Here is a 13,674-nt window from a genome sequence, read left to right as displayed (position 1 = left end):
AAGCTCACTAATCTGATTGGACTCCTTGTTAGGTGCTTTCTCTGACCTTATTGAGCTCTTTCTTCTCCACTGCACAGCTGGATTTCCTAACTTAATGAGTGGGAAATGTTATTGTTCCCTCTCAGGGATTGATCTGTGGTTATTAGTGCTACTGCAAGTTGTTACCAGTGGAGGTCACTGTTTGATGGACTGAAAGATGAGTGGGGAGGATGGAGGCAGACACTGTAAGTCTTTGTTAAAAGATACGGATTTTGCACGTACAGTAAACAGTAAGGTTTTAGCAACAGTACTTTATATGGGTAATTCATATGTCACTCAATCAGTCAAACCAGAACATGTCCAGATAATGTTTTCTTCAGTGTTAGTGCTAGGCATTTTACAGTCACTTCTCTTGCTCACACTTTTCCAGAATATTTTTATATCCTAAAATTCTTAGCTTGTGTGACTGCTTACTTGATTTCTTCACTTGTCCTGGGTTTTCATATCCACCAGGCATAAGATTGATGTTTTCATGTAGGTCATAGAATCATAGGATGGTTGGCATTGAAAGGAACTTTAAAGATCATCTAGTTAGTGCCAACCCCCCCTGCCTTGGGCAGGGACACCTTCTACTAGATCAGGTTGCTCAAAGCCACATCCAAACTGTCCCTGAACACTGCCAGGAATGGGGCATCCACAACTTTTCTGGACAAACTCTTCCAGCGTCTCATTACCCTCACAGTAAAATGGTACAAGCATTACTTCAGGTGCACAAGAGGAAGAGTTACAAAATTGGAGGTGATTCTGCATCTCATAATGTTGGCAGTGTAGTGTCTTGCTAAAATTGTGGAAACGACACAACCACCAGCATCTTCCAAGTACAACATTAGGCCAGTAAACATGTAGTTTGTGGTTAGTTTGATGCAATTACTTTTCTGCTTGATACATGCATGCTTTGATTGTGTTCAGATTAGAGGCCACAAGCCTTAGCATCCTGTTCAAACAAACAGGATCAGGGTTCTGGACCCTGCGTACAGGCCACATGTAAAGCAAATGCAGTACCTGTTTCCTGAGCATCATGAATATGAAACTAGAGAATACCTCTGCCCTTAAATAGAAATCAAGTTCCATTCAAGATTTTATTTGAAGTTCTGTGTTTAAAAAAGCTCCTTACGCAGTATCAAGCTATGCCTTTAAGTTAATTCTGATGTGTTAGTACATGTCTCTATACACATATGTGTTTGTGTGTGTGTGTGTGTTCCCTTCTGGTTAGCAAATGCGTCCAGATAATGAAGACAGTCACAAAAGTCAAGACTGTATTTGAAACAGAGAAATGTGCTTCATGTATTACCTAAATTGATCAAATCAAATACTTATACCTTTTTGTGTCTTTTTATATGTATACACACACAATTAATGTATTATCTTCATAAACATGTTTCCCTACTACTTTATGCCAGTTTTATTACATCAATTTGTTTTTTAAAAGTTGTGTTCAGCTGGTACATAAACTCAAATTGCCCACCAAATTGTTTATTTGGATTGTTCCATTGGTCTTGCCTACTCTTATCTGTTGTTGGTGTGACTTAACCCTCAAGATATATTTTTTGTTCCCAGTCAGAAATGTTCATACTGAGTTTATTCTAGATCAACAGAGATGTTGATTTGATTGTAAGTAATGTGCTTTTCATGACTGGTGATTCTTTGGTTTAAAGTAGCTGTTATTTGTCACACTGACAGGTACACCTATTGAGAAATGCTGGCGATGAAGTTACCATCACTGTTCAGTACCTCAGGGAAGCTCCATCATTTTTAAAGCTCCCATTAGGTAAGAGGAAATTAATGAATAAAAGTAATTTGTTTTCCTCTTTGCAGTATTCTTATAATAAGATGACAGTGACAGAAATAGGAATTAAATCCTTGAGTGGTTTACAGGAAGAAAGAGAAAACTGCATGTACTTTGTTGCTTAACATGTAAGGATCTAATGCATACTGCATGACTGCTTCTGTATAGTTTATTCAAAATAAAACTGAACAACTCATTAAAATGAAGTACAATCATGGGTGATATCTGAAAGCTGTTCTACAGAAACTTTGCCTGAATACAATAAAATAGTGTTTGCAAACATCTGAATCATACATTCACACTGAAGAGTATTTTCAGGACATTTTCCAAACAAATGGATAACATTAATTATGTGTATTTCATACATTTTGATCATTTTTGTCAGAGTAGAATTATAATGTGACAACTGAGTAATTTAAAGGTAGCAATAGTAAATTGTTTATGAAAAATGCAGATGAGGGAAGTTGTTGGTTGTTCTGGTTAGCAAATAAAAATATCCAAGACGCTCACTTTTAATTAGTGTTGCAAGTAGAAAAGTGCACATAATATATCAGCTAACTTAGTCAGACTGAATAATTTTGTACTAATTTATCTTACATATGATTCTCTTCCCAAATTAAGCAAAACAAATTTAAACTATGTCTAGTTCTGGGGATTTATGTAAGTTGTGCTCAGCTATGTGCATGTTTTTTTTTTCTTGACACTAACAGAATCATAGTTCTCATAGGTCTAGCTCTTGTCATTAGATGAGGTCTGTCATTTAATCTAGATTCTTAGACTTATTAAAAGCAAACCTGACAGGCCTCTACTAAGCTGAACTATACATTTCACGATAAAACTTTTATTTCAGATCTTACTATGTGTAATTTCCAGCTGAATATGTAATCTAAATTCAGAGAAATCTTATGTTTAAATTTGGAGGTATTTTCTGGTTAGTGTTCCTTTTAATGAAACTTCAAATTTTGTCTTCCTGACTTGCCTGCTAGGTAATCAGATGACTATAGTTCAATATCTATAATGTCTTGGATAACTGTGTCCAAGCTTAAATATGACTCTGGCAAGGTAGTGGGGTCTTAACCACTAAATTTTGTGTGGCCACATTCATTTGTGGTTACGACAGTCCTACAGGTAATTTTATCTCATCTTGTTGATTGCCATCACATACACATTTGGATTCTACCACTTGTGGTTGGTTAATCTTAGCTAAGAGCCAAGCTCCCACGCAGCCACTCTCTCACTCCCTCCCCTCAAACAGAACATGGGGAGAAGATACAATGAAAAAGCTCAAGTCAAGACAGAAACAGGGATACCACTTATTAATTATTGTCAGAAATAGTTCACACAGGTCCAGAAATACTGATGCCCTCTTGGTACATCATGGCTGCATTGCCTTTCCCACCAGGAGGCATTGCAGCCATTCTTGTCTGGGTGGCTGAGATTATGGCACTGCTTCCATAAAGTGCTACTTCTGGTAAGAGAAAGCAGTGATTAGCAGGGAGACTAGATCACCTTCTATCTCCATGTGACCAGAGGTGTATGCAAAACTTCTGTAGATTAGTAGCTTCCATGAACACTTGAACCAGGAACTTTCACCTTAGAAGACCCATAACTCTCATTCAAAGGGCCTCTTTCATGGCCTGTGGCCAACTAGCACCATTTGGAGTCTGCCCCTGATTACTGTTGTTCAAAGAAAACCTGTTTGGAATAGGGAAGACAGTGACATTTTAGACAAGCTATCACAGAGTATCAAAAATCACAGCAGAGAAGCAATGCTTCTTAAAGACACATCTTGGATACAAATTGCTCATTTTTGGTGGGTTATTAGGCTTGCCTCCTTTATGCAGAGCATGAGGAAATCTTTGGCAAGCATTATACTACCCTGCCCAGTCCCATGCATGATCCCACACCTTCAGTCCTATACTGCATGCTCAAGAAAACGACTTGTTAAGTATGATCAGACAAGTGAAGAATTTAAATGACCCTTGTGAACTGAACCTGGACTTCAGCACAGAACTCAGCTGCTCCTCTAGGGTGTTCTGTGCAGCCATCAAATGCAGGCTAAAACCAAGCTCAATGAGTCAGATACCTATGGTGACTTGACAGAAAAATTCATTTTGGTGTTGAGGAAATAAGCAAATAAGGTGTAGAATGGAAAATAGGTCTGGTTTTGGGCTGTACACTGAGAATAGTCGTAGGACAAACCACCCTATTTCTGGAAGAGCTTTTCACAAGCCCATGCACAAAAGGGAATTCTGGTCATGAAGCACCAGTGACACATATAACAAGCTAAGCAGCAATTCTACTCTGCAATAAAGTACTTCCCAAGTCACACTGCAGGTAAGATTTACATGCATACATTCATAATTCTGAAGTCTATTGGCTTTTCCAAGCATCCCAGAAGACTCAGGCATATAGTCCTCTACTTTCAAGCATTCAGTCATACCAGCGGCTATACTGGCAGTTTTAGTACTGTGGTGTGTTCACTTCAAATACAAACAAACCATCTCTTCCTATTAACCCATATTATTACTATTTCTGTAATTACATTAACAGGGGTAGCATCTGTCTCCCCTGCTTCCTCATCATGCCTCTCTCCTCCCTACACTATCTCATGCCATGGCTAGCAAAAGCAAAAGATGTCACAACAGGAAAATACCTGCCTACAGGTCTCACCAATTTTTCTGGTTGTTTCTCTCTTTCATTATTGTGAGCAACAGATATAGGATCCGGCATGAATACTGATGAACTAGCACTTAGGAATGAGACAAAGACTACTTGTTTCTGTTTGGAAGAGGCCCTAACTCAGGGTGGTATGCCAGCACTGATTGTTGTATCTTTCACAGCTGCCTGGGAACCTTGGCCCTTACTAGACTATTATGAGACTGTCCATAACAGTAAATTAAATTATGCCAGAAAATATCCTTTTCCACAGGAATTTGATCAGCAATTTTATAAAATATTTCAGAATTCTTGGCATAATTTTGCATAGAGCAAATACTTCCTCAAAAAACTCTCAGGCCTAGATGAGAAGGTAGCATGGGCCAGTAGGGTTATTAACTGTCTGATTCTTTGGGTTGACTGGCTCCATGGCTAGTGTAATTCCTTATCCCATGGCCTGTGGTTTACTCTAAGGTCACTGTCAACTAGAGAGGATAGATTTGTGATTCTGGAAAACAAAGGAAGAAATCCTGTTTTTTTTTTGGAGCTGGGTCAGGCAGTTAGTGGCGATATGGGTTATTGTATTAGTCTATGTTACAGAATAGATACAGTATCAGCTCTTGGTTATTGTCATTAAGAATTCTCTGGAGCTAAGTCTATTACCCATCCTACAGCTGAGGATGGCTTGTAGGACCCTTTTAGATAAGACTCACTGCTGCTGGGAAGACTCTTCAGCACATTTTGTGGTAAAACAGACTCTTCAGAGTTTTTCTTTTTTTGATAGTTATACCAAATTATGAGAATATTCTGAAGTTGCAAAGCCTGCAGTATAATTAAAAATCACCAGGAGTGTTTCCTTTGATTTTAATTTTGTGGATGTTCTGGAATGAGCTTTGTGTCTATTGGAGGTGTTTATGACATAATTATTAAGTTGGATAAATGAGTTTTTATTTACATACAGGAGGTCTCCAATATCATTCAGCAATGTTGATCATAAGACAAATTGATGTAAAGGATAAAGTCTTGCTGGCTTCTTGCTGGACATTGATCTGCTGACCTGTGTTTTGGGAGTTTTATTTGTTATTTAGAGATTTAGTGTAATTCAATGACTGAAATAAACAACCACGTTAATGGGACTCTTAGTTGACCAGACACCGTTCTAGGCCTTAAGGCTTTTAAAGTTAAAAGTAAAATCCAGGCTTTATTAAAATAAGTAATAAAATGCCTAACTTTTAAAATTGTAAAATCTCAGTCATTTTGTTAATATAAAAAGATTTAAAAACAGCTCCTACCTGTACCACTGCAAATGAATTCTTGCTTTAGTTGTGGTGTCAGCTAGCTTGGTGATTTGCTCTGCAAAATCCCCTGTGATCCTTACAGATTTTCTTTCCCTCACCTCAGAGTTCTCTCTGTCTTTTTCCTGCTGTCCCCAGGAGCGTATCAGTCTCTTTTGCAAACTGCAGTCACCTATATCCTTGCTATCTCTCTCTTTCTGTGAGCCCTTCTCACCTTACAGGGTAAGGTGTTGTGATTTTTATTATGAGCATACTCAGCTATTGCCCAGGTAATGATCAGGCAAAGATCACCTCCTTTCCCACAGGATACCTTCTTGACACAGCCTTCTCAAAATTAAAAAAAAAAATAAAAAAGCCAGAATAAGCTGAGAATACACACATTAAAGAGATGAAGCCTGTCATAGTGTAGGTTTGCATTTCTTATAGGCTGGCTGGCTGTCTATTATTTGGGTGGGTAAGAGGGCAGCTAGGCAATAACAATTGCTGAAAATCTCACAATATACCAAACACCTTTCATCAGTACCCATCAGGATATTGTATTGTGGCCATGGAGTGTAGCAAACTATTCTCAAACTATTGTTCCAGAGTTTGGACTGGTACCTAACACATGATTTGGAGTCTCAGCTGCTTGGGCAAGAGCTACAGTAGCAGACAGTATAAGCTTTACTTTGTGTTAGTATATTTTGCATCATGTATGTTTTGTTGTAAGAACAGGGAGGAAAGACTACCTGATTGCTCTAGAGCTGCCATGCAGGGAGTCAGACCAATCTCCTAGAAGAAATTAGAGCACTGTACCTTCCTTGGGATCTTCTATAATGCTAACAAGACCAGGAAGGAGTAGTCCATGAGCGAGTGAGGCAGAATAGGCAGCGAGCAGACTAAAAGATCTGTGAACTTGTTTGCAGTCAGGTGGTGAAGGTGACATAGTTTGAGAAAGGCTTGTAGTTTCTTGTGACTCAGAAAACCAAAGAAAGATGCTGAACTAAAAGGAAATCTGCAGTGATGGTGTGGGAGGAGGGAAATTTGTTGCTTCACCTTTTATTCTTAGTTTTCTTTATTTTTCTATTCTTATTCTTAGTTTTCCATGTAACAGATGTCAATTTTCTCTACTGACAAAAAAAAAAAATTCTAACATAGCATTTTTAATTATGGTAAAACCTGGATTTAGAGATTTGAAAATATCTAAATTAATGTCTTTTGATATGCTCAAATTGCTGAAGAAGTGAGATAATTCCACTTTAGGAATTTGATTGATTCTTGGATCTCCCATAATTACCCACTGACCCATTCTTCAGTGGAGAATTTAATGCCAACTTTTTTATTTTAGTACTTTTATTACAAAAAAGTTACATGTTATCTTCTGTTCTAGCAAGTCACCGTGGTCGTCAATGAGTATAAACATAGAATTTCTTGGTCTACTGTACTTACATGGTAGCTACAAAACATTGTAGCTAGCTACTGAAGTCAGTGCTTGGGTAAGAACCACACAAGCAAAGCATAATTCTTCCTTCTGCTGCCATCATCTAGCATTGTACTGAAAGGACTCCAAATGAAAACATGCTGAAATTTCAAAATTCAGAATGTAATTGCGAGACCTCAGCACTGAATTGGCAGAGATTTGTTATGGAGAAAATGAGTTTTTGTTGAATTTTGCTAAATCTTCTAGATATGTGGAATAGATACATACAAAAACATGTGACTGACTTTCATGATGTGACTTGACAGGCCTATTAATGTAAAATGATTTACAGGCAATTTCAGGTGACTTCTTCAGACGGAAAAATGAGTTTTCAGTGATGATGAATATAATGCTGTGAAATTGATTTTATGTGCTTTATTGATAAGACCAAGTGCTGTCTGAGAGTAATTGTGTATTATTGGTGCTCTATGTTAACATTTTACATTTAAGCAGAAATTACACAATGATGTGACTTTGTGCTGTTTCCATTATTGTATGTTACAAAAGTATTAAGCTTTCTTGGAGTCACCTAAACTACTAAAGCAGGATCATGATGCATAACTACTTAAGGAAGATATGTATCGATATATATGTGTAATCTGAAGATATTAACATAGAATCAACATTTCAAGATGACTGCTTTTAATTTCACAGTTTGAGAATGTGCATCATTCATGAAATTAATTAGCATTTTAAGAAAAAGATATATCCATTAATAAAGTTTATTTATGTGTACAGTTAGTACTTGCCTGGGAACATCTTATTAGCTTTGTTTATAAATACAGTCCACAGTTATACTCTAAGATGAGACTTTCAAGACTCAATAGGATTTATTTTTAATTAAATTAATAGGATTTGTGTAACTGTATTTATTAGTTTTTAAATATCTCATTCTCAGTGAAAAAAGGCTATATCCTGCAAACAGGTAAGCATAAAAGTAGTTCCCATGAGCACAGCCTCTATAAAATGACATCTAGCTAACTTTTTTCTTTCTAGACATAAAGTATAGCATATCAAAATTTTACTGATTGTCATTTTAAAATGGAAGTAGTATTTCTGGCTTGGTTTGGTGATCTATATTTAAATTTTTTCATGTGTTTTACAGGTGGAATAGATACCAACTTACATATGCATACATTTTTAATATAAGCAATTATTTTTTATTATCTGATTTCTAGGTTCCCCTGGACCATCCAGTGATCACAGCAGTGGAGCTTCATCACCTCTCTTTGACAGTGGCTTACATTTAAATGGAAACTCAACTAACACTGTAAGCAGATGATTAATAAATGGTGCAAGCTATGTGAGTTTTCTTCCCATTCTGAGCTTCAGAATGCTAGTGTAGGGCTGTAAGACTACCCTAATTTTATTGGGCTTTTTATTTACTTATTTGTTTGACTGATTTTGAAGTGCACGTACTGTAAAATTCTACACTTACAAAACAGTCAACATGAGGCCCTGGTCTGCTAGTTTCTTAATCTGAGGCAACTGGGAAGCTTGTAGGAATGAGCACAGTAAGATTTAATCATTGTTTAGACATGAATTCCTGTGATCTTTTGCCATATTTTGTTGAATTGTGGTATAGTACTATCGAATTTAGTCCAGCTAGAGTTTCTGAAATGTACAAGGAACTCAGAAAATAGTGTAAAGGTGAATTACTGAGGCAAACTTTTGTGACTGGTAAAAGGGTGAGAAAATGAGAAAGAAATCAAATGGGAAAGCAGACATAGGGGGAAAAAAAAGGCCTGCTTTTTTAATACAGAAGATATTAAATTCTTTTTTTCTGCAGTCACCAGCTGTGATTAAATTAATTGCGGTATCGAGGGGGGGTGGGGGGGGGTTAGGGAGGGGAGATACTACTCTGGGAAAAATACTAGTCACCAAAGCCAAAGAAGATAGGTTGTCTTAGTAAGCAAAATTTTCTTTTAAGACTGAAGACTGAAGATGTAGATACTAGCTGTACAAGGACGTGGACCTTCATGTTCAAAACTTCTTCAGCTCTGCAGCTGTAGTTTTTCAGTTGGGTATTAAATTTTACAGTAGGAATGCCCAGTGAATGGAGTGAAAGTTTCCTACTCAGCAAGTGACATCAGGTCTGCTTATTGCTCCACTTCTCCCAAGCTTTTCACTCCTTTGAGCACTGTATTTCTAAACTTAAGACTTGTTTTCATCTGATTATACATATCTATGAGATAATATAAATATATACATACAATAAATGAATAAAGAGAAATAAGCCTTTCTGTGCTGATACCTATACCTTAGTGCTAGGCGTCCAAACTGAGCATAGATACAGAAGGTTTCATGCTTATTTGGTTTTAGTTATGAAGATAATTATTACTTTTAATTACCTTGTACTGTAGCCTTACTAAAGAACTCAAATCTGTCCTCAGAATCCAGCATTCTGCAAGACCTGTCTACTAGGTACTCTGCATACAAAGTGCTTTCTGCAAATACCTTGTGTTATAAGAACAGGGCTATGGTCAGATGATTGGCTGTGACTGCATTATCATCTTCTAGTAAACCAATGCCTATTAAGTGCTAGAATGATTGTGCCATAAGAACTTTTAATAATCATTATGACTGTACTGTGGGAACTGCACACTTTGAATTCTACGCATTATAAAAACATAAATAAGTGGCTGGAGTTTTGTAGACTTGTAGCAGAGTAATTTAGAGTTAGTTGCCAAGGTAACACACAAAAGAATGTGCATAAACTTGAAATATAAGTGGAAAAACAGAAAGCAAAAAGGGAGAATACTAAGGTACTAGCTTGCTTTTATACAACACTTATTTTTTCTGAAGCTTGAACATAAAGTCACATAAGGAGCTACGTATGTACCAGATGCTGTGAAGCAGAACAATCTACCTTATATCTAGCCTAATAAAAAAGTCATGGTCTCCCTTCATTGGAAACAAGATGAAAAACTGACGGATTCTTATTGTGAAATACAAAAGCAAGGTTCTAAGTATTCTGAGTAGGAATGACTGGCTTTTGAGATGATCTGCTGGAGATGCATGGTCAAACTTATCAGAGTAAACTATGAGTGTAACTAACTGAGCTCTGGGCAGACCTTTCATAGTGGTTATAAATGTATTTCAACTTCTAGCTAGTGAGTGTTTCTACTTTTTTTAATTAGGTATTTTCATTTTTTACGGTGAAGGAAGAGCTGAACTGACATTTCCTATAATTGTATTGCCCAGTAGGGATAAGAATATTTAAATCCTTAAATATCCATTTAAATGTCACCTTGTTAGGGAAGATCTGACTCACTTTGAGTATTGTGTCTTGTAGGATTGTGTAGCATTTGTATGTATCTTCCTATCCACAGTCAGATTCAGAAATACTGACTGGAAATACTGCTCAGGAAAGCATCAAATGTAAAGGAACAGATGGGAATGCAAGGAATTACTGATACACCAGTTTTACCAAGCTATCATTCAGCATGTCTGTTCTGAAAAACAGTTGTATAGAGACACTTCAGCTAACTTGTATCATATAGACAGTAGTTCAGCCATCTTAACAGCAAGCTGCTTCTGCCTAATGTGATTATACCATTTTCAGTTCTGGTGTTATCTTGCCTCTGTTAGATGTACCTTTACCACTTTGGCCATGAAACATCTGTTATACGTGATGAAGTACCATCTTCAGGATATAGGTACATCCTCACTATAATAGCAGAGCAGTTTGCATTGTAGCTCTTTAACAGGGTTCTCTGGAACACAGAAATGAGCTGAAGTGCTTGCTTCACACCTAATTATTTTGTGCTTGGACACTGTGACAAATGCTTTAGAGATTAGTAGTGGCAGATACATTCATCTGTATTTTATAAGTGGTTTCTTAAACACAAAGTGAAATTTCAGAAGGGAACATTAAAACATTCAAAGGAGGTGGTCTTTACGCTAGTGATTACAGGTTGTTTACCCAATGGATTCTACCTACAAAACAACAAAAAAAATACTGTAGAGAGAGAGATTCTTCTAGATGTCCATATATCCTAAATGTCCAGGCTAGCTCCCTGGAGTAGTTAGGGGGTATAAAAAACAAATTCATGTTTAAGACATCGAGTTATATGATAGTTACAGTGTAAAGTGAGAATGAAGTAGGTTTTCATTTCATTGAAAATCCAACTTCCCTGAGTTGTCTAAAAGGGATGTTCTAATAAGTGAAGTGAGACCATTGTAAATCATTATTTTACATGTGTTCACGTAATTTAAGAACTCTAATTTAATTTTGATAGTGCACATTTAGTTTAGTTGGTTAAATGAAACTAAACAGGCACTTAAATTTTTCTAAGTAGGCTTAAAGTATTTTTCATTGGGGGCTTTCTTGCATCTGTTAAATTAAAAAGTTTTGCTTTAAAAAAGACATTGCCTACTTTATCACCAAGTTCAGGTTTTTAAGAAGAAAAAATACAGATGCTCAACTCTTGGTGGAACTAGTAGGATGCTAAATCTTTAATATCTATTATAGTCCTGGTTCCAGAGTGAGAGAACGGCGTGACTCAAGTCTCCGAGCATGTAAAGGCAAAAAGGGAAGAGGACCCAAGAAAGGGGGTGGACCTTCTCTGACAGAGAGTAAATGCTATTCTGATGGATACTTTTAGTGGAGTGTGTGACCAGGTTATTGCATTGAGATTGAACTGATGCCCTACATCTGAAAGAGTTTCAATAGTTTTATTTTTTGAATATTCCTGTAGTGTCTTCCAGTTCAGTGTACCATTGATCATTCTTAAGCTTTATTTTATTCTTCATTTTTATTATCCTGTAGCTCATTTTAAAGAAGAAAAGTTTCAGGATTTCAGATCAATAGCTTTCCCATTAGAATGGTTTAGCATGTGATACCGATAGACTCTGCCAACTCTTGATCTGAAAATCTATGTTTTTCTCACTGAATATGAAAGCAATGTAACTTTAAATTGACTTCCAATTCACAGTGTATCATTTGAGAATGTACGCGCATAAAACATAGTTAATGTAATAAATACAATAAATAGCTCACTTAGAGGTACAGCGCTGGTTACTCTGGTGAAAGTAATCATCGCCATCTCTTCCATTTATTCACTGAAGAGAAACTCAAAATAGATGAACACAGCTAGCTACACTTAAATATTTTGGACTGCTGCTGTGCTGAAGACATTTATGAAATGAGATAAACACCCTGGAAATAATTGTGCTTCTTTTTCTCAATTAATAAAATATGAAGTGACTGTTCCCTTTCCACCTATGGGGAAAAATATTCCAAATTTTCTGATTACACCTTTCAGAAAGCATAGCAGTAGAAGCTGAAAAAAGCCTATCAAATAATACCTTCTTACTCCACGACTGTAGAATTGTTAAGGAAATGCATTTGATATTGAGTATTGAAATTGTTTGATTTAGATTTAGCTATTCAAAAGTGCTGTATTTTTCTAATTCTGATTAGAGTTGATTGGGACTTTCACTATGAGATTAATAAAGTGAATAAAAGGTATCTTTAAAAGTCTTATCTTTTAGTTGTATTGATCCCCACTGTTACTGCTAATCCTTTCAGCAGACTTATTTCTTATAGTATTTAACATATGATTGATCACGTTGGTCATTTCTTCTGCACAGAAATTAATATGGCTTTAGGATTTCCTTAACTTAAAGCCTTAACCAAAGCTGGTGAAAGTTAATGTGGTATTGAAAATACAAAGAAAGTCTTACTAGCTGCTAAATAAATGAACACAGAACAATATTTGCTGTTTTATTACACCTAATACTAGTTTTAAAAGTATTCACTTAGAATGCTGAAAATTAATCTGATAGTCACACACCTTCAAAGAAGGCAGCTTCAATCCGAATCTGTTTCCGCTAGAAAAGAAGCAGAAGACCAAGAAAGCTCAGATAAAATGAACTTTATTATTTATCTTTCAGAAAAAGGTGCAGCAGGATCAGAATAGAAGTATGTTCAGTAGAAAACAGTAACTCGCACTTGTTAGGTATCTGGTTTTATTTTTTATTTATACATAATTTTGCCATACATTGTCATTTCATAAAAATGCATTGTTTCTTATAGTTCATACGAATTTGGTCATTGTAGTTTGAAGCAGCAGCAAAAACAAAATTACTTAGGAGATAAAAAAAAATTATTACACTTTTTAATGACTCCTGGTAGAAATTGGGTAATATTTTCTTTATCCTTATGCATTTGCATAAGTTGCTCTAAGTGCATTGAGTACCTTTCATTTGCACAGGTAGGCAAACAAATTATTTACTTATTAATGATGCTTTCCTGTTTGGCCTATGATATTCAAATGTGCAGAATAAGAGCTGTGGAGAAATTTAGTTAATTAATTTGCATTTGATTCTTGGACAAACTCATCTATGTTTTTTTCTCATATCTGTTTTCCTGCCTTTGACTATAAAGGTGCAAAATGGACAACCTCAGCTCAGAGCTAGATTATAAAGGTAGA

General features: G+C 36.2%; 1 protein-coding gene across 1 annotated transcript in view; it reads left to right on the top strand.

Annotated features, from left to right (window-relative positions):
* Positions 1-13,674, top strand: part of SNTG2 (syntrophin gamma 2) — a 169,069-nt gene that overhangs the window by 58,557 nt on the left and 96,838 nt on the right. The window contains exons 7-8 of the mRNA XM_057431918.1: positions 1,720-1,807; positions 8,416-8,507. Coding sequence (XP_057287901.1) covers positions 1,720-1,807; positions 8,416-8,507 — 180 coding nt within the window. The remainder of the gene's footprint in view (positions 1-1,719; positions 1,808-8,415; positions 8,508-13,674) is intronic.

This window comes from Pezoporus wallicus, unplaced genomic scaffold (genome assembly GCF_028554395.1).
Source record: "Pezoporus wallicus isolate ANWC-B61680 ecotype Strahan unplaced genomic scaffold, APGP_CSIRO_Pwel_v1 contig_161, whole genome shotgun sequence".
Taxonomy (NCBI): domain Eukaryota; kingdom Metazoa; phylum Chordata; class Aves; order Psittaciformes; family Psittacidae; genus Pezoporus; species Pezoporus wallicus.
The sequence above is the reverse complement of the archived record's forward strand: the minus strand, read 5'-3'. Positions and strand labels throughout refer to the sequence as shown.